Consider the following 19,599-nt stretch of genomic DNA (forward strand, 5'->3'; position numbering starts at 1 on the left):
ACCAATGAGATATAAGAGGAAGTGCTGAGCAAGACTTCCGACAAGGCTCCTTAAAGGAAGCTTTTTCAGCAAAGTGTAATGCTACTGACTTTTCCCTCTTCCACTTTTCTGTGGTCTCTAATGCAGCTATGATGGCTGAAGCTCCAGTAGCCACACTGGACCAAGAGTTGACCTTGAGAATGGAAGCCTTAGGCTAGGCTAGGAAACAGAAACTCAGAAAGAGCTTGGGTCGTTTTGACTGTGGAGCTGCCATACTACTGGTAAAGAAGTACAGATTTATTTTATGTGAGAGACAAATAAGCTTTGTATATTAGGCCACTATTACTTGGGGGTTTTCTGCTACAAGTGGTTGATTCTAATCCTAAAAAAAAAGTTATATTTGAAATAGGATTTCTTCTAAAATAGGTACAATTTCTTACCCCTATATTCTTTCCAATTTCATGTAAATATTTTTATGTACAAATACTTTAAGCTTGCAGGATAGCTTAAAGCATTTAAATGTAGCCAAAATGTAGTTAATATTAACTCAGAAAAATTGGCAGGAGCTGATATAACTCAGGAATGTTTTTTTTTTCTTAATTGTAACAACATGTAAAAACAAAACAAACCAAAGCAAAGAACAATCAAATCTCAATTAGTTTTGATTATACAGACCCTCTTGATGATGTCTATGTCTTATGGCAGGAGAAGGGGAAGTAGATGTTATTTTGCTTTTTTTTAAAATCTAATAGTGATAAAATGGTACAGCTTTTTGAAACTGTGTAATCACTTTTTTAGCCTATTCTAAGAATTTCACACAGGAAAGTATCCTAGAATGCAAATTGTTTCCCTAATACTAAACTTTATTAACTTCTCTGTCCATCAGTTTCCTCTTCTATAAAATGGGAACAATAAAAGCACTCAGCTGAGTTAATATCAGTTAAATGCTTAGAACAGTGCCTGACACCTAGTTAGCTACTATTTGTAACAGATAAATCACTAAATTCAGCTCCACTTCTTCTTCTTCATGTGGAAAATGGACAAACCATAATAACTGCATTCACATTCCTCATGTGACAGCTAGCACACTGAAAGAGAAGTTCCTTGAAAGCAGGAATTTTGTCACTTTTGCTCTCTAGTGTATTCCCACACGTAGAACATGTAGGAGGAACTCATTAAATCACTGTAAAATGAATGAAACTGTGCTCTTATTATAGAAGACTCTCTAAGAGTCTAAGGTATAACCTGTTTCTAGTTCATTATTCCACTCCACTTCATTGGATTATTAATTTATCTTTTTACAATGTGTTTATATTCTACCTAAAAATCAAATTCAAAGTTTTGGATAAAAGAAATGACCTCTGAATTTTGTATCATTTTTCTCTATTACCTTTTTGCCATGTGATGCCTCTTTCCTTTTCATGTATCTGACGTAAAGTATTATACCTCCTTTTTTATTGTGGTAAAATATACATACATAAAATTTACCATTTTGACCACATTTAAGTGCCATTAAGTACATTGTTGTGCAACCATCACCACTATCCATCCATACCTCATTTTTTTAAAATGTAGCTTCTAAGCTATATTAAGTTCCATTTACTAAACATGAACAAGACAAATCAGAAAATGATTAACGAGGCTAATAATAACCATGTTCCTGTTCTGACAGTTATTTTTCCACTAAAGATTCAGTCAAAGTGATCTGCTATTAAGAAGGAAAATTAAAAGATATTTAAGTAGATCTCTCTGATTTCATGAGATTGTGAGTCATGTGTTTTGATACATTTATTAGATGCTAACTGACTATTTGATATATATCTACATATTTGTCAACCTTTTAAATTTGAAATCTTTCTTAATCAGCCTCAGTGGAGCCTTCCACTCTCACAGACCCACTATAAAGGTAGCATTCTTCTGGATCATAGTTTGGGGAATTTCAGATCTACTCAAGAAGGGGCAGTATTTTTTTTCAGTTTATATTTATGAATTATGCACAGCAATAAAGAAAAAACAAAACTGATTATATCCCATTTCTGCCTTATTGATACAAGAAGAAAAACACTGCCAGATACAACTTAAATGCATGCTTAAGGCCACAGCTTAAGGCCTTGAATGATTTCTCAAATTCTTAGCATTTATCCACTAATTTTCAAGGATGGCTTTCAAATGCCCTAAGCAAATTTAGGCAAACACCTTGACCAGGTTAAAAGAACCAAATGTTATTACGTGACATGCTATTCTATGAAGAGACACTTTTAACACCCTCCAGAGAAAAACTACCCACCATTTTACTAGATTTCATATTTATGAAATGGTCACACGATAAACACATGCTATACTACAAAGAGAAACTTCAATTCCCTCTAGAGACAGGCACTGCCACCATTTTATTAAATTTTGTTTAGCAATCACACTGCTAATTTTTCATATTATTGTGTTAGGGGCTCTGCTAGGTGCAACTAGGTGAAAAAATCTAGACCAAAAAGACAAGGCCATTTGTTTTTTTGAACTAAATCATGGTGAATTTGACTCAAGAATTTTTAAGCAGAAATTAGATTTCAACACATCAAGCAATTTACTTACAAGGGAGAATGTTCGTAAGAGAAGTACCCATTCGAAGTTGAGCAAACTGCATGGAACAGTTTAGTAACCAAGGCAACAAGAATTGAATCTCTAAGATTCCCTGGAACTAGAGGTGCCCAACAAGAACAGCTAATTTTGTCACTTACCCTTTTGAAGAAGATGAACTAACACCAAGCTGCTTGTGGTGACTCAGGTGAGCTTAAAAATTAAATATAAACAACCCCAAGGTTGTATCAACCTTACTATTAATGCTAGAATACCACAAGCAGTAAAAGGACCTTACCACAGCACTTTTTCTAATTCCCCACCCTCTGTGCAACAGCAGGGGTGTAGAGTGGGCATCTATTTACCTAATGGCTATTACCATTTTCAGCTAGGAATCACCTTAAGAGAACAGTCACACTGCCTCCTCTAGGAAATAAAGTATTTGATTTAGAGAAAAAGAACATATTTCTATATTATATCTATCTTAATACTAATACTTTCCAACCTGCTTCACTGTTTAAGCACTTGCTACAGGCAGTAGATTTATTTTCACAATAGCAAGAAAAATGTTTAACATGAGTATTTGAGACCTGGGGGTGGGGGGGAAGTGAGGAGAGAAAAGTAATAATTGTGGCCCAAATAAACAGTCAGTTTAGACTGTAGTCTAACATAAAGACTACAGTATAAACCTGTTGATTAGAGCTCTCTGGTTCCTATGAAAGCAATAACAGTGTGGTGGGATGAAACAAATTTCAAATCTATTGATTGAGATTTCTGTAGAAATTACTGGTTTTACAGAGTTGTATAAGAAATAGGTGAATTCTTTTAATTCTACTCCCCTACTCCTTCCGAGGTTCTCCTTGTTTTTGATGGCTCCACCTACTTAGATCCCATTAGGGCCAATACTGATTTTCTCTCCTTTTTGCAGTTCTCTGGTCTTCAACCCCCTAAAGAAAACTAACATCTTACATCACTGAGGTGTAACTTCCATTGGATAGCAGGGAAGTTGAAACTTCAGTTTGGCCATGTTGACGCTTAGGGCACACAGAGGCTAAGCCCACAGTGTGTCTAAATACACCCCTGTTAGGGATAAATGGATTCCAGGGATCTAGACAGAGAATTGGTTAAGCCAAAAGATCAAGTGCACTCATCCCAAGAAGAAAGCCACATGTGTCTCGGAGAAGCCATGCAGTTTCAGGGTCATTCTGAGAACGCAGCTATACTATAGTCAGGCCAAATGGTCATAATGCTAAGAAATCTCAATTTCTGAAGAAGCATATTTCAATAAAAATAAGAACATTTGTTTTGTCAAAGGAAGGATCACTTCACATAGCTGTATCTGTAGCAGGTTTTATATAAATGAAAGACACCCTTACTACAATTAAAATATGATTAATTTAATATAAATGCATTTTGCACATATACAGCTTTTAAAGAACAAGTTCATGGCTTAAGCAAGTCAACCTAGATTGTAAAAATACTTTTCCTTTGACAAAGTTCCCTGGACAAAAAGAGACACCCAGCCATCAAGAGACACCTATTCATCTTTCCATTTAAAAGAAGACATCCAACCATAGTATAAATGAATCATCCAGCAACAAATCTACCATCAGAGAAATAAGAGTACAGTTTAAGAGCTCTTGCTGTGTTTTAGACCCTGGTTGATTTAGTTCATCTATATACATCTGACAAGGCACTCTGGACCATGGACTGGTTATACTGTGATGGCAAATTCAATCCAAGATTACACTGATTAAGCTAGTCTGAAGTTTCAGAAAGGAAGTAGAAGTTGAGGTGTTCCTTTAGGGGAAAAAAATGAGTATAGAATTGAAACAGAGAGAGGGAGATGCAGGTATTCAAGCAGAAGAAAAATAAAATGAACACTGTGTGGAGGGGAGACTGGCAGAAGGAAAGGGTGAGGCAAGGAGATCAGATTGGAAAGTAGAAATCAAATAAGATGGGAGAGACCGAGATGGTGAACAGCTTTTCTACAAGGTCCTTCACAAGGGTCTGTCTGAAAAAGGTTAACCTAGGGTTTGGCACCCTGAGGCATAGTCTAATTCTGCATTTTAGGTGTCAAGGTACACTATCACTTATCTGTTAAAGCCATTGCTAAGTTAGACAGTCAAGTCCACTGCCAAATTTTTAATTGAATAGCTGTTTCCCCTAAAATTCATATTCACCCAGAACCTATGAATGTGATCTTATTCAAAAATAGTCTTTGCAGATTTAATCAAGTAAGATGAGGTCATACTGGATTAGGGTGGGCCCTAAATCCAATAACACTGGTGTCCTTATAAGGAGAAGGAAATTTAGATACAGACACACAAGGAGAACATCCCGTGACAACAGAGGGACAGAGATTGGAGAGATGTATCTGTAAGCAAAGGAATGCCAAGGGTTGCCAGCAGCCTCCAGAAGCTAGGAAGAGGCAAGGAAGGCTTCTCCTCTAGAGCTTCAGAGAGAGCATCGCCCTGTTAACACCTTGATTTCAGATGTGCAGCCTCTAGAACTGTGAGACAATCAATTTCTATTGTTTTAAGCTACCCAGTTTGTGAAACCTTGTTATGGCAGCCATAGGAAACTAATATAGGGAGTGGAGCATTCTGAAATGATGATTTACAGAAATTACTCTGGCAGTGATGAGTAGAAGTTGAAAGGAGGAGAGGCTGGAACCAAAAAAGACCAGTTAGGAGAATATTACAGTAATTTGGGCTTGGAAGACAATGAGGATGTGGACCAGGCTGGTGACAGTGGATTGAAAACAAAGCCAAAATCTAGAGATGTTGAAGAGGAAGAACTGATGGTCCACAGTGAAGAAGAGCCAGACATAAAGACGTTTCCAAAGTTAGGTCAACGAGAAGGGTGGGGACTTCCCTGGTGGTGCAGTGGTTAAGAACCCGCCTGCCAATGCAGGGGACACGGGTTCGAGCCCTGGTCCAGGAAGATCCCACATGCCACGGAGCAACTAAGCCCGTGTACCACAACTACTGAGCCTGCGCTCTATAGCCCATGAGCCACAACTACTGAGCCCACGTGCCACAACTACTGAGCCCACGCACTCTAGGGCCCATGCTCCACAACAAGAGAAGCCACCGCAGTGAGAAGTGCATGTATCGCAATGAAGAGGATTGACATATATACACTCATATGTATAAAATAGATAACTAATAAGAACCTGCTGTATAAAAAATTTTTTTTAATTAAAAAAAAAAAAAACCTGAGAAGGGTGGAGCCCCTGGCAGAAATGGAGAGGATTAGGAGAAACAAATGAGTTTGCCATAAGGGGGAGAAAGAGAAAACAGCTAGTTTGGTTTCATATATATCAGTAGATATGTGGGCAGTTGAAAGTGGGAACTGAAAATTTAGGTGTTGGGACCTACAGAAAGAAATCTGGAAATCGTGAGCCTAAAAGTAAACAGCTGAGGCTCTGAGGACACTAGCTTTTCAAGTTGGTTAAAAGCAGCAGGAGCGCTCAGGGCCCAGTTCTGGAGTATCTGGGGAACGCTTTCAACAGACGGGAAAAGAGAGAAGGGAAGCTTCGTACATCCTTATTTTTCTCTCCTTGGAACAGCTTTTCTGTCCTATGAATATTGAATGGTAATTCTACTGATTACCTCTTATCAGCACAAGTCTTTTCAAAATGTATCACGTCTCATGAACTTTTGCTTCTTATTTCTAAGATCAGTGGAATGTTATGAAATACATCTACACAAGACAGCCAAATCACATTATATATTCAGTTAATATAAATTAGGCAAAATTTATAACTTGTGAATAAATCCCTTATTTTCTTTTTTTATTTTTGATTTTAGAATTGGGGAAAAAAATAACCAACCGTGTAAACTAATGGGTCATATCTATCACTCTACTTTAAAAGCTCTTAACAAATAGTCAACTTGGAAGGTCAAGAAAAGTCTTAACAATACTTCTGTAGGAGGCCGCTCAATAAATGGAATCGCAACAACTGTGCAGCCACCTGTAGAAAAACAACGTTGGAGTCGCACCTCACAGTGTAAACCAGGATGAATTCAAATGGATCAAAGATATAAATGCAAAAGAGGAAACTGTTAAAGTACCAGATGAAAACATTCTTTTGTTGGTTAAAAATTTTTACCAGGTAGTTGCCAGGTAGATGCATGGAACTGTTAAAGTTCTAAAACAACTTCAAAGCCAGAAGTTCAGTGGAGCACTTGGACAGGCAAAGGAGAGAATCTACAAGAGTAAATGATTAGCCAAGCCTCCACCAGGTGAGCCAAACATCCCTTTTAAAATCAAAAGCTCCTTATTTCTTTTGCCTTAGAAATACAAGTCCCTTTTATTTTTAAAACAATTGGTAATCGTTTCCTAGAACTGTCACACAAAGTATTAAATAGTGGGTGCCTTAAAACAAGAGAAATGCATTGCCTCACCTTTCTGGAGGCTAGGAGTCTGAAATCAAGGTGTCAGTAGGGCCGTGCTCCCTCAGAGGCCTCTTGGGGAGGATCCGTCCTTGCCTCGTCTGCCTTTGGTGCTTACTGGCAGTCCTTGGCGTTCCTTAGCCTGGAGAAGCATCATTGCGATCACATGGCCATCTTTTCTCTGTGAGTCTTCACATCATCTTCCCTCCCTGCGTGTCCATCTCTGAATCCAAATTTCCTCTTTTTAAAAGATTAAGGCCCACTCTAATGATCTCACTTGAACTTGATTTCCTCTATAAAGACCCTATTTCCAAATAAGATCACATTCTGAGGTACTAGGGGTTAGAATTTCAACACATGTTTTTGGGAGTATACAATTCAACCTATTTCAACACACTTCAGTAGTATTACATCTGTTTAGCACATAAATAGATACAAAAAAACTGACATTCTCCATGCCAAATTTCCCCCTGCCCCAGAAGTAGCACAGCCACAGGCCAACAACTCCCCACGAGGAGGCTTGAGAACCCTTGGCCCCCACCAACCCCAGACTCACGGAAACAGAACCCTGAGGAGGGTGGGGCAAAGAAGCCCAGATGGGGTATTTTTCTCAAACACTCTCGAGATGAGAAACGTATTTTAAAGGCTTAACAGCATCTGGGCCAACACTCTTCAATGGGGCTTCAAAGTTTCACATGAAAGAAAAATCAGGAAGTAGGTGCTTTTCTTGGATTTCAACCAGAGCTTCCAGAGGAGCAGTGAAAAGCTGGGCAAGGCTGACTTGGAAATTGAGTGCTCCAAAGAAAGCTCCCAGGGGGCTGCCACCATTCATGCCGGGGTAATTCTAACCCAGTCCCAAGGCTCTTATTATAGAAAGGTTGCAAAGTCTAAACCGCAAATCTTACCCTTAAACATAAGTATCTGTCGCCTCTCTGGGATGTCACCCATGCTTCCAAGTCACTTCCAAGTTATCTTTCATCACTGTGCCATGCTGAAACAGGCTGGAAAACTATGACAGCTTTAAAGTAAGGTCCACTGCTCTGATTACAAGTTGGGAATCAGAGTACTGGGTAGGATTGCCAAGTCCCTAGAATCCACAGGAACCTCCCAGAATAAAATGTGTTCCTTTAGGATGCTCCCAATTCCCAGACTGAGGTATTGTGCCCTCTCCTTGGCCCCTTGGCCATACCCATTTTAAGGTTTAAATTACACTCGTGAAGTGAAACAACCTTGCTGCTAGCCAAGTGAAGCCTGTTAAAGTCCTCAGAGCCCAAGTTCTGTACATGCCTCTGGATATTGCTCTGGCCCTCACAAAAGAATGGTTGGAAATGAGTCTCGTGAAGGCAGCTGCTAGAAGGATGTCATAACAGCAGGTAGATTCTGAAGGGAGGTGAAAAAGAGTAACACCACAACTTTAAAGATCACTTCGACTTTATGGAAAAATTGAGTTCTAACAGGGCTCAGAGATTTCTTAAAAATCATTAGTTTCCAAAGTCTCCTTTCATTCATTCATTTATTCATTCATTCAACAAGCATTTCCTGAGCTCGATTCATTGCTAACTTGTATGATGAGGATGAATATTAGAGTCCAGGAAGGTAATTACTGGATTCCTGGTGAACAGAGAGTCAGAAGCAGCCTTGAGCCCTGGAACAGCTAAGACAACCATGAAGTCTCAGAGATAACACAAGAAGCTCCAGAGAAACCTGAGCTTGGTGTTGGTGGGGGGCATGCCCAGAAAAAGTGAACCTCTCCCCTCTCCCTGGGGCCAAACAGCAAGAAAGAAACCCACAGTAAAATGATGGGGAGTCGGGGGCTCAGAAGGAAGAGGGGACTCGTCTAGTATTGAGTACAGAGCGACCTAGGCAGGAAAGGAGGAGAAAGGCCATCTAGTTTGCCACTGAAAGACTGAAGAAGTGGTTAAGGTAGTATGTTTCCCATGAGCTTGACTGTGAACATATGTCCCCTTTATTCTTCTTCCTGGGCCAGCAACTTCAGCACACTCATAATCCACTGAGATGTGCCTGGGGCTCAGTGAGACTGTCAAGCTTCTACTTTTCAGCCTTCAAAGGGCAGTGAAGAGCCCAGGGCTAGATATTTGCCCAAATATCTATTAAACAGAACTAGAACACAAACTTGAAGTATGAAATTGCCCTTGAGGTATATAAAATTATAGTGAATTTTGGAAAAGGCATAATTTTTAATAAATCAAATTAACGGCTTCCTGATGCAATTCAAGCTTCTGGGGGAAAAAATCAAATGTACTTGATTAACACTGAAAAATAAGAATCAGCCAATCAATGATGCAATAAAGTGCGATGCAGAAATTAAAAATATAACAACTTTGCAGTCATACGTTTTTTCCTTTTTGACCTTCAGATAATGATGTTACATTTGTTGACAAGTGTCATTGTGTATAGGATAATAATGAATTAAGATTTAACAATCTCTTTTAAAACTAACTCTCCATCCATGGATAGATTATGTAAAGTGCTTCGTAAAGATAAACAAATTTCAGTACAAACAATAAAGAGAAAAATCCTTCTCTATAGCTAGATATCAAAAAGGAGATATGTAACACCTGTTATAAAAAAGCATCACTTGTCAGAGTGACGTAGGTAGGTTTTTATCATTCTCCTTGCTGCTATTGTTTTTAAATTGCAGAGGGAAAAAAATTAATGTCGTGATGTGATCTTAAGCCAGGTCAGCTATAAGTACTTTACAGATGGGAACTTGATTATCATACTTGTATGATGTATTTTATCATAATGCTCTTCACGTCTTGAGTCTGAGTAGAGAGATATTACAAGTCAAAAAATATGCCCTAGATAATTACGAGAAAGGAAAATTCAACTTACAATCACCAACATTTGAAAATTCTGATAAAATCTGTTAGTAAAAACGTACTTCTAGAACTACTAGAATAGTCCAATGAACTGATTATTTTTATTAAAATTCATCATGCAAAATGAAGTCAACTGGGGGTTATGGTCCAAGATGGAGACATAGGAGACCTCTGAACTCAAAACTCCCACAGGCATACCAAATCTCCCCTACAAACAGAGTGATTTCCCCTAAAAGAAATCCAGAGACTAGCCGAATGATTCCTTCACTTTAGGCAAATGAGAAAATACCCTCCTTGAAATGGGTAGGAAAGGCTGAGACACACTCTCACTGAAACTCCACACCCAAACCCTGGCACAATGCCATAAAATCAGAAGGGAACTCACAACTCCCAGCTTCTACCTGGGAAGGGAAGGGTTTGGTCCCAACATCTAGTACCCCAGGAGTAGGCCCCCAAAGCACATTGCTCTGGAAGCCAACAGGGCTTACATCAACCACACCCATAATACTAGAGCAATCAAATTGTTCTTAATGGACTCACTATCTTCCCAGGGTCCAGCACAAAAGAAGCAAACAGATACATGCATTTCCCAGTGCTTCCCTGAAAAAGGTCCATTTGCATACTTTAAAAGCTGTTACCTGAGCGTCAGGTTTCTAATTTAGCACAATCTAGGGACTGACTGATTCTCCCCAGAGATTGGGAAAGCAGGAGACACGATCTCTGCATTCTCCCTGTAGGCTGCTCCAAATTGCCAATATCTCCCGGGGAGGAGCTTGTACACACGTTTGGCACCCTAGCTTTTGCAGCTGCCACCTAAGGAATACATCCCTTGATCACCTGGCTCTAGTGGCCAGCAAAGCCTGCACTTGCCAGCCCCATAGGCTTTTAACAAACGAACAAATATTCTTAAGGGGCTACCCTGCCAAGGCTCAGCACAGAGGAAGCAAACAGAAAATCCCATCACCCCGTCTTCCCCTAAAAGGGATCTATTTGTATACTTTAAAAGCTGTTACCTGAGGGTCCAGCTACCAATCAGCCTGTATCTACATGCTCAGTGAGATCCTCCCCTTTAGGAAACTGACAGGTCTTGGCATACCCTCAACTATTGGGAGCCTCTAAGAACAAAGAAGTCACCTTGGAAAATCACAAAGGTCTTAGAGACAACCAAGAGCTCAGGCTGGGCTGAACAGTAAGGTTCATCTCCACCATGAAACCACTCTTTCAAGACTGGAAGAGGTGGCTGTTTTATCTAAAGCACAGAAACCAATACAGAGAGTCAAGGAAAGTGAAAAAACAGAGGAATATGTTCCAAACAAAAGTACAAGATAAAACCTCAGAAATAGACTTTAATGAAATATAGATAAGTGATTTACCTAATAAAGGGTTGAAAGTAATGGTCACAAAGATGCTCACCAAGGTCAGAAGAACAAGGCATGAACAAAGTGAGAAATTCACTAAAGACATAGGAAATATAAGAAAGTATCAAACAGAAATTACAGTACTGAAGAATACAATAACTGCACTGAAAAGTTCAATAGAAGGGTTCAACATCAGCTAGATCAAGCAGAAGAAAGGACCAGCAATTCAAAAACAGGGTAGTAGAATTCGTCCAATCAGAGGAGTGAAAAGAAAAAAGCATGAAAAAGAGTGAAGACAGCTTAAGGAACTTATATAAGGACAACATCAAGAAAACCAATAGTCACATCACAGTGGTCCCAGAAAAGGTCAGTACAAGAGAAACTGAAAGGAACAGAAAGCTAAAGAAATAATAGCTGAAAACTTCCCTAACCTGGAGAAAGAAACAAACATCCAGATCTGGGATGCTCAGAGAGTTTCGAATAAGATGAACCCAAAGAGACCTACACCAAGACACATTAAAATTAAAGTGTCAAAAGTTAAAAACAAGGAGATAATCTTAAAAGCACCAAGAGAAAAACAACTTGTTACATACAAGGCTATCAATAGATAAGACCATCAGCAGTATTTCAGCAGAAACTTTCCAGAGCAAAAGGGAGTCGCATCATATACTCAAAGTGCTGAAGAAAAAAAAAAAAACACCATCCAAGAATACTCTACCCAGAAAAGCTGTCCTTCAGCGTTGAAGGAGAGATCAGCACTTTACCAGATAAGCAAAAGCTGAGGGAGTTCATCACCACTAGACTAGACTTACAAGAAATGTTAAAGGTACTTCTTCAAGCTTAAATGAAAGGATGCTAATTGTAACAGAAAAACATATGAACATATAAATCTATAAAATAGGTAAACAACAAGGACCTACTGTATAGCACAGGGAACTATATTCAATATCTTATAATAACCTATAATGGAAAAGAATTTACACACACACACACACAACTGAATCTCTTTACACCAGAAACACTGTAAATCAACTATCCTTCAATAAAAAAAAGAAAGTATAAATCTTACTAATTAGGTAAATATAGAGTTAAATTCAGAATACTCTAATGTTGTAATGATGGTGGGTAATTAACTTATAGATCTAGTATGAAAAGTAGTAAAAATGTAAATTGTGACATCAAACATAAAAGATGGAAGGAGAGTAAAAATATAGAGCTTTAGAAGTTGTTATCAACTTAAAATAGACTTATAAATATAAGTTGTTGTATGTAAGCTTCATGGTAGCTACAAAGCAAAAACCTATAATAGATACACAAAAGATAATGAGAAAGGAATCTAAACATACCACTAAAGAAAGTCATCAAACCACAAAGGAAAAGAGCAAGAGAAGAAAAAAGAAACAGGGAAATTACAAACAGCCAGAAAAAAATCAACAAAATGGCAATGAGTAAACACCTATCAATAATTACTTTAAATGTAAATGGACTAAATTCTCCAATGAAAAGACATAGAGTGAATGAATGGATCAGAAAACAAGATCCAACTGTATGCTCCTTACAAGATACTCACTTTGGGTTTAAGGACACACACAGATAGAAAGTGAAAGAATGGAAAAAAGATACTCCATGCAAATGGAAACCAAAAGAAAGTGGGATAGCTATACTTATCTCAGACAAAATAGAATTCAAGCAAAAGACTTTAATAAGAGACCAAAAAGTCATTATATAATGATAAAGGGGTCAATCCAGTAGAGGATACAATATTTGCAAATATTTATGCACCCAAAATAGGAGCACCTAAACACATGAAACAAATATTAACAGACCTGAAGAGAGAAATAGACAGCAATACAACAATAGTAGGGAAATTCAATACCCCACTTTCAACAATGCGTAGATCACCCACACAGAAAATCAATAAGGAAAACATTGGACTTAAACTACATATTAGACCAGATGGACTTAACAGACTTTTCATCCAATAGCAGCAGAAAACACATTTTTCTCAAGCACACATGGAACATTCTCCAGGATAGATCATATGTTAGAACACAAAATAAGACAATAAATTTAAGAAGATTGAAATCATATAAAGTATCTTTTCCAACCACAGTGGTATGAAACTAGAAATCAAGTACAAGAAGAAAACTTTAAAATTCACAAATATTTGGAAATTAAACAACATGCTACTGAAAAACAAATGGGTCAAAGAAAAATCAAAAAATTCCTTGACACAGATGAAAACTGAAATAAAACATACCAAAACTTACAAAATGCAGCAAAGCAGTCTAACAAGGAAGTTTACAGCTGCATTAAGAAAAAAGGAAAGCACTCATTACATTGAGAAAAAAAGGAGCTCAAATCAACAACCAATTTTACATCTAAGGAAATAGAAAAGAAGAACAAAGTAAGCCAAAAACTAGTAGAAGGAAGTAAATAGCAAAGATTAGAGTGGAAATATGAAATCAAGATTAAAAAGACAACAGAATAGACCCTTGAAACTAAGAGCTGGTTTTTTGAAAAGATAAACAAAATAGACAAACCTTTAGCTAGATTTACCAAGAGAAAAAAAAAAGATCACAAATAAATAAAATCAGAAATGAAAGAGGAGACATTATAACTGATACCACACAAATACAAAAGATCATAAGAAACTACTATGAATCATTATACACCAACAAATTGGACACAAGAAGAAATTGATAAATTCCTGGAAATACACAAGCTACCAAGGCTGAATCATGAAAACAGAAAATCCAAACAGACCATTACTAGTAAGGAAATCTAATCAGTAATCAAAAACATCTCAACAAAGACAAATCTAGGACCAGATTGCATCACTGGTGGATTCTACCAAACACTTAAAGAACAATCTCAAACTGTTCCAAAAAATAGAAGAGGAAACACTTCCAAAATCATTTTATAAATCCATCATTACCCTGATACCAAAACCAGACAAGGACACTACAAGAAAAGAAAATTACAGGTCAGTATCCCTGGTGAACATAGATGCAAAAATTCTCAACAAAATATTAGCAAACCAAATTCAACAATACATTAAACGAATCACACACCATGATCAAGTGAGATTTATTCCAGGGATTAAAGGATGGTTCAACATCCACAAATCAATCAACACACAACATTAACAAAATGAAGGATAAAAACCATATGATCATCTCAATAGATGTAGGAAAAGCATTTGCAAAATTCAACATCCATTCATGATAAAAACTCTCAACAAAGTGGGTGTAGAGGAAACATACCTCAACATAATAAAGGGCATACATAAAAAGCCCACAGCTAACATCATACTAAACAGTGAGAAATTGAAAGTTTTTCCTCTAAGATCAAGAACAAGACAAGAGTACCCTGTCTCACCACTCCTAATCAACATAGTACTGGGAGTCCTAACCATAGTAATTAGGCAAGAAAAAGAGAAAAAAGGCATCCAAATTGAAAAGGAAGAAGTAAAATTGTCTCTATTTGCAGATGACATGACATCAAACATAGAAAATCCTAAAGACTCCAGCAAAAAACTATTAGAATAAATTCAGTAAAGTTGCCAGATACAAAAGCAATATGCAAAAAGCAGTTGCATTTCTATATACAAACAACAAACTATCAAAAAGACAAATGAATGAAATGATCCTATTTACAACTGCATTAAAAAGAATAAAATACCTAGGAATAACTTTAGCCAAGGAGGTGAAAGATCTGAACACTGAAAACTATGACATTGATGAAAGAAACTGAAGAAGGTACAAAGAAATAGAAAAATATTCTATGCTCATGGACTGGAAAAATTAATACTGTTAAACTGTCCATACTACCAAAAACAATCTGCAGGTTCAATGAAATTCCTATCAAAGTCTCAATAGCATTTTTTACAAAAACATTTTAAAAATCCTAAAATTTTATGGAACCACAAAAGATCCCAAATAGCCAAAGCAATCATGAGAAAGAAAAACAAAGCTGTAGGCATCAGTGTCACACTTCCTGATTTCAAACTATATTACAAAGCTATAGTAAGCAAAACAGCATGGTATTGGCATTTTAAAAAAGTAGATCAAGGGAACAGAATAGAGAGCCCAAAAATTAACCCGTGCGTATACAGTCAACTAATACTTCACAAGAGAACCAAGAATACTCAATAGCAACAGGATAGTGTCTTCAAAATATGTTAGGAAAACTGGATATTCACATGCAAGAGAATGAAACTGGACCCCTATCTACACCACTCACACACACACACACACACACACACACACACACACACACACAAAATCAATTCAAAATGGATTAAGGACATGAATGTAAGACCTGAAACTATAAAATTCCTAGCAGAAAACATAGGGGAAAAGCTCCTTGACATCAATCTTGGCAATAGTATTTTTGGATTTGACACCAAAAGCAAAGGCAGCAAAAGCAAAAATAAACAAGTGAGACTTCATTAAGAAGTTTTTGCATAGCAAAGGACACCATCAACAAAACAAAAAGGCAGCTTACCAAATGGGAGAAAATATTTGCAAATTATGTATCTGATAAAGGGTTAATATCCAAAATATATGAAGAGCACATATAGCAAAAAAAAAAAAGAAAAAAAACCCTATGATTAAAAAATGGGCAGAGGAGCTGAATATACATTTTTCCAAAGAAGATATACAAATGCCAATGGGTACATAAAAATATCCTCAACCAATCATCAGGGAAATACAAATCAAAACCACAATGAGATATCACCTCACACCTGTTAAGTTGGCTATCATCAAAAAGACAACGGATAATAAGTGTTAGTGAGGATGTGGAGAAAAGGGAATCCTTGTATACTGTTGGTGAGATTGTAATCTGGTGCAACCACTGTGGAAAACAGTAAAGAGTTCCCCCCCAAAATAATGTAGAACTACCTTAAGATCCAGCAATCCCCTTTCTGGGTGTATATCCAAAGGAATTGAAAACAGGATATCAAAGAGATATCTGTAGTCCCATGTTCATTTCAGCATTATTCGAATAGCCAAGATATCCAAGATATGGAAATGAACTAAGTGACCATCAACAGATGAATGGTTAAGGAAGATCTGATAAATCTATATCTACATAGATATATAATGGAATATTATTCAGCTACAAGAAAGAAGGAAATCCTGCCATCTGTGGCAACATGGATGGACCTTGAGGGTATCATGCTACGTGAAATAAGCCAGTCAGAAAAAGATTAATATTGCATGGTATCACTTATACATGGAATCTAAAAAAAAAAAAGTCAAATTCCCAAAAAGAGAGTAGAAAAGTGGTTGCCAGGGTTTAGAGGATGGGACAAATAGGGAGAGGTTGGTTAGAGTATAAACTTTCAGCTATAACATGAAAAAGATCTGAGGAGCTAATATAAAACATGGTGATTATAATTCAAAACACTGTATTGTATAATGGATTTGCTAAGAAAGTAGAACTTAAATGCTCTCATCAGAAAAAAAAAAGTAAATGTGTGAGGTGATGGATGTTTAATCAACTAGATATAGGGAATCCTTTTATAACGTCTAAGTATATCAAATTACCATAATGTACACTTTAAATATAATCTTATTTGTCAATTATACTCCACTAATGCTGAAATTTTTAAAAATGAAGTCAATTCACAATCTCTGTTATACTGATAGCCATCTGAGGATATCCAAATGTTCTATGCAGGTTTTTGTATCATACAGCTAATTCCAGGTACTTCTATAACTGCTTTCTTACTGCCTTTCTTACTAATGATGTTTTCTATTCCCTCTATATTAAATTATTATTATTATTATTATTATTATTCTCAAACTGTGACCATATAAATGTAATATTGTCTATATTAGATTTTCAGTGTGAACTATATTTTTTAATGACAGAGAGTATTTTGGATACAAAAAAGCTTTTCAAAATGTGACTTTGTCAAATTTTCTGAAAAGTTTGACAATCACCTTCAAAGATGGTTCCAGAAGACATTTTTCTTCCCTCATTTTTCATCTTTTTAAAATCAATGACTATTTTTATTCTGCTTGGTCAGACTACTAGGCTTTTGATTTACAACAGCTATATTCCAATAGCATATATATAATTTCATTTTTGCCTTTATAATTCTTTTTTTTTTAAACCATCAAGTAACAAGATACAGTCTGGTCCAAGGATTTTGGAATCATTCGGGTCTTTTAAACTAATATAATCAAGTTATAGAGTGGTTTTGCTACACATCACATTATCATAAATTTGTTTAGTTCTGGGTTTAACAATGGGATGTCTAAGCATGGACATAATATTTTCCTTCCCTTGATTTCCAGCTCCATTTTATTCTTAAATTCAGAAGATTATTGCCATGAAATCTTCATCCACTGGTAATGTATTTGAACTTAATTCTCATTGTTTCAAATGCCCTTCAAATTTTTATAATTATAAAAATGTCATGATGGAAGTCTACTGATAAGTATGAAAAATATATACTTGACTTCAACAGTGTTCTGGAGCTAGTATTACCAAAACTACATTCAGGAAAATACACGCTTATAGGACAATAAAACTTAACAGTAACTAGAGTTGGCTCTCAGGTATATGATCCTTAGTTGTTTGTTTGTTTTTTCCTCTTCTCCCAAAGTATTTTTTTAAACAAAGGCAATAATAAATATAAAGATAAAACCTATAACCACATTACATGTAAATTCCAATATTTACTTATCATGGGTCTGCTTCACATGGGAATGCTAAGGTAGGTAAGTGCTCAATAAAACTCCTAATTCCAAAGATGGCTGGGAATTTTTATTTGCCAGTTGGACTGAGTCTGAAATCTAAATATGTCTGTTAATCCCCATGTTTCCATGTAACCCAACCTCTGCTACCTAAATAGATGCCCTCTACCAAGTTTGGATCACAACATTGCTGGCTCCTTATTCAAAGGACCACATGTTTATATGTTAAGAAATGCAAATACATGAACCAGTATCTAAGGCCAGATATATGTTTTTCTTGGCCTATAATAGATCTCTAAAATGCAAGTACAAAACTCCACATTTATATAGTTTAATAAAAAAAAAAGTCCCCTGCTTCATAGGTAATAACTAATTTAATCTATTAAAAGAAAGCACACAAGACAATCGCTGTCTAAATTCATTACTCATTTGATCTATAAGCCCAGAAAAAAAGATTTAACTTCCTCTTGCCTTGGTTCATCTACGTTAGCTCCTGAATGGATATGATGGGGCATGGAGGAGGTCATTTTCTAGTCTTGTTTCCATAATAACTAGAGTTCTTCTCCCTGAACAACAAGAGCAACAGTCAAGTTTTACAGGAACACCAGTTCTGAGAGTATCGACTGAAGGACCAAGTATCACTTCAGCCACTGTCATCTGTCTACAAGCTCCTCTCAGGGATGAGAACTTAATTTATTTTTCTATTGTATTACCTTTGTCCTAAAATATTAAGACTAGACAGTTGAATGAATAAGTGGCATTCAGTAAATAAAAAAAAAATTATTATCTCTTTAGTCTATAAATACCTTAAAGTAAAATCTTTTAAGGTAAAATTGATGATTCATAATTTAGGTGTTTTGAAGAAAAGTCCTCAATATTAAAAATTTATAGGGCATAGATCACTTAGTGTTAAAAATTTCTGCCACTGTGAACATATAATATTAAATGCATTTATTACCTAGAGTCCACCCCCAATTTTTTGGTGAATATCGATGGGTTAAAAATAATGTCAGATTAAAGACTTTAATCATCTAGATTTTGATTTCAAAACATTATATCCTAACTTCCAGGAGAATTACAGTGTATGGATACTGAAAAATTTTAACCAATTCTGATGTAACCTTGAAACCAATTAGATAACAAACTATTGTTTCCCACTGTTTCTCCCATGATACCGCAGCCAGTTCATGAATAGTTAATGGCTCTGAAGAAAACAGTCGAGCTTAGTGTTCTTACCTGGCACTCTCTTTGCCCAGTTGATCATGTGGACCAGCTCCCTGTCTGCAAGGCTGGTCAGCAAGCCCATCATTGAAGCCTCACTGAAGGGTCTGGTAGGATCGTACTCGGAATAGATTATGGGGGGCTCAGCCTCCAACAAGGCACTGATCATCTGATCGGCTGTCAGGGACAAGACGGGGCTGTTCTTCTTAGTGTGTTTAATCAAGAGTGGGCTTGGCCAAAGGTTGGCAGATCTCCTGTCTCCAGAGGGCTCCGCTTCGTTCCTGCCCTCCCCATCATCTCTCTGGCGCTTGTGCTTCAACATTCTCCCTCCTCTGCGGTCTTTCCGTATCCCTGAGAACACAGGGGGAAAAAAAACAGTTTATTCTTTTTCTCATATAAACTTTCACACTAAAACCATCTTCAATGCTAACAGCTCTTTATTTTATTTGAGGAAAGAGTTTGGGGCACAGTTGTGCTGGTAAGTGTTTAACAACCAGCTGTCCACGAGAAAAAA

The 19,599-nt window shown here is 36.8% G+C and overlaps 1 protein-coding gene across 2 annotated transcripts in view; it reads right to left on the minus strand.

Moving 5' to 3' along the window:
* Nucleotides 1-19,599, minus strand: part of ESR1 (estrogen receptor 1) — a 258,183-nt gene that overhangs the window by 129,157 nt on the left and 109,427 nt on the right. For both annotated transcript variants that reach the window (XM_082474704.1, XM_082474705.1), the window contains exon 5: nt 19,101-19,436. In XM_082474704.1, the coding sequence (XP_082330830.1) occupies nt 19,101-19,436 (336 nt within the window). The remainder of the gene's footprint in view (nt 1-19,100; nt 19,437-19,599) is intronic.

Source organism: Balaenoptera physalus, assembly GCF_965194825.1.
Source record: "Balaenoptera physalus genome assembly, chromosome: 9".
Taxonomy (NCBI): domain Eukaryota; kingdom Metazoa; phylum Chordata; class Mammalia; order Artiodactyla; family Balaenopteridae; genus Balaenoptera; species Balaenoptera physalus.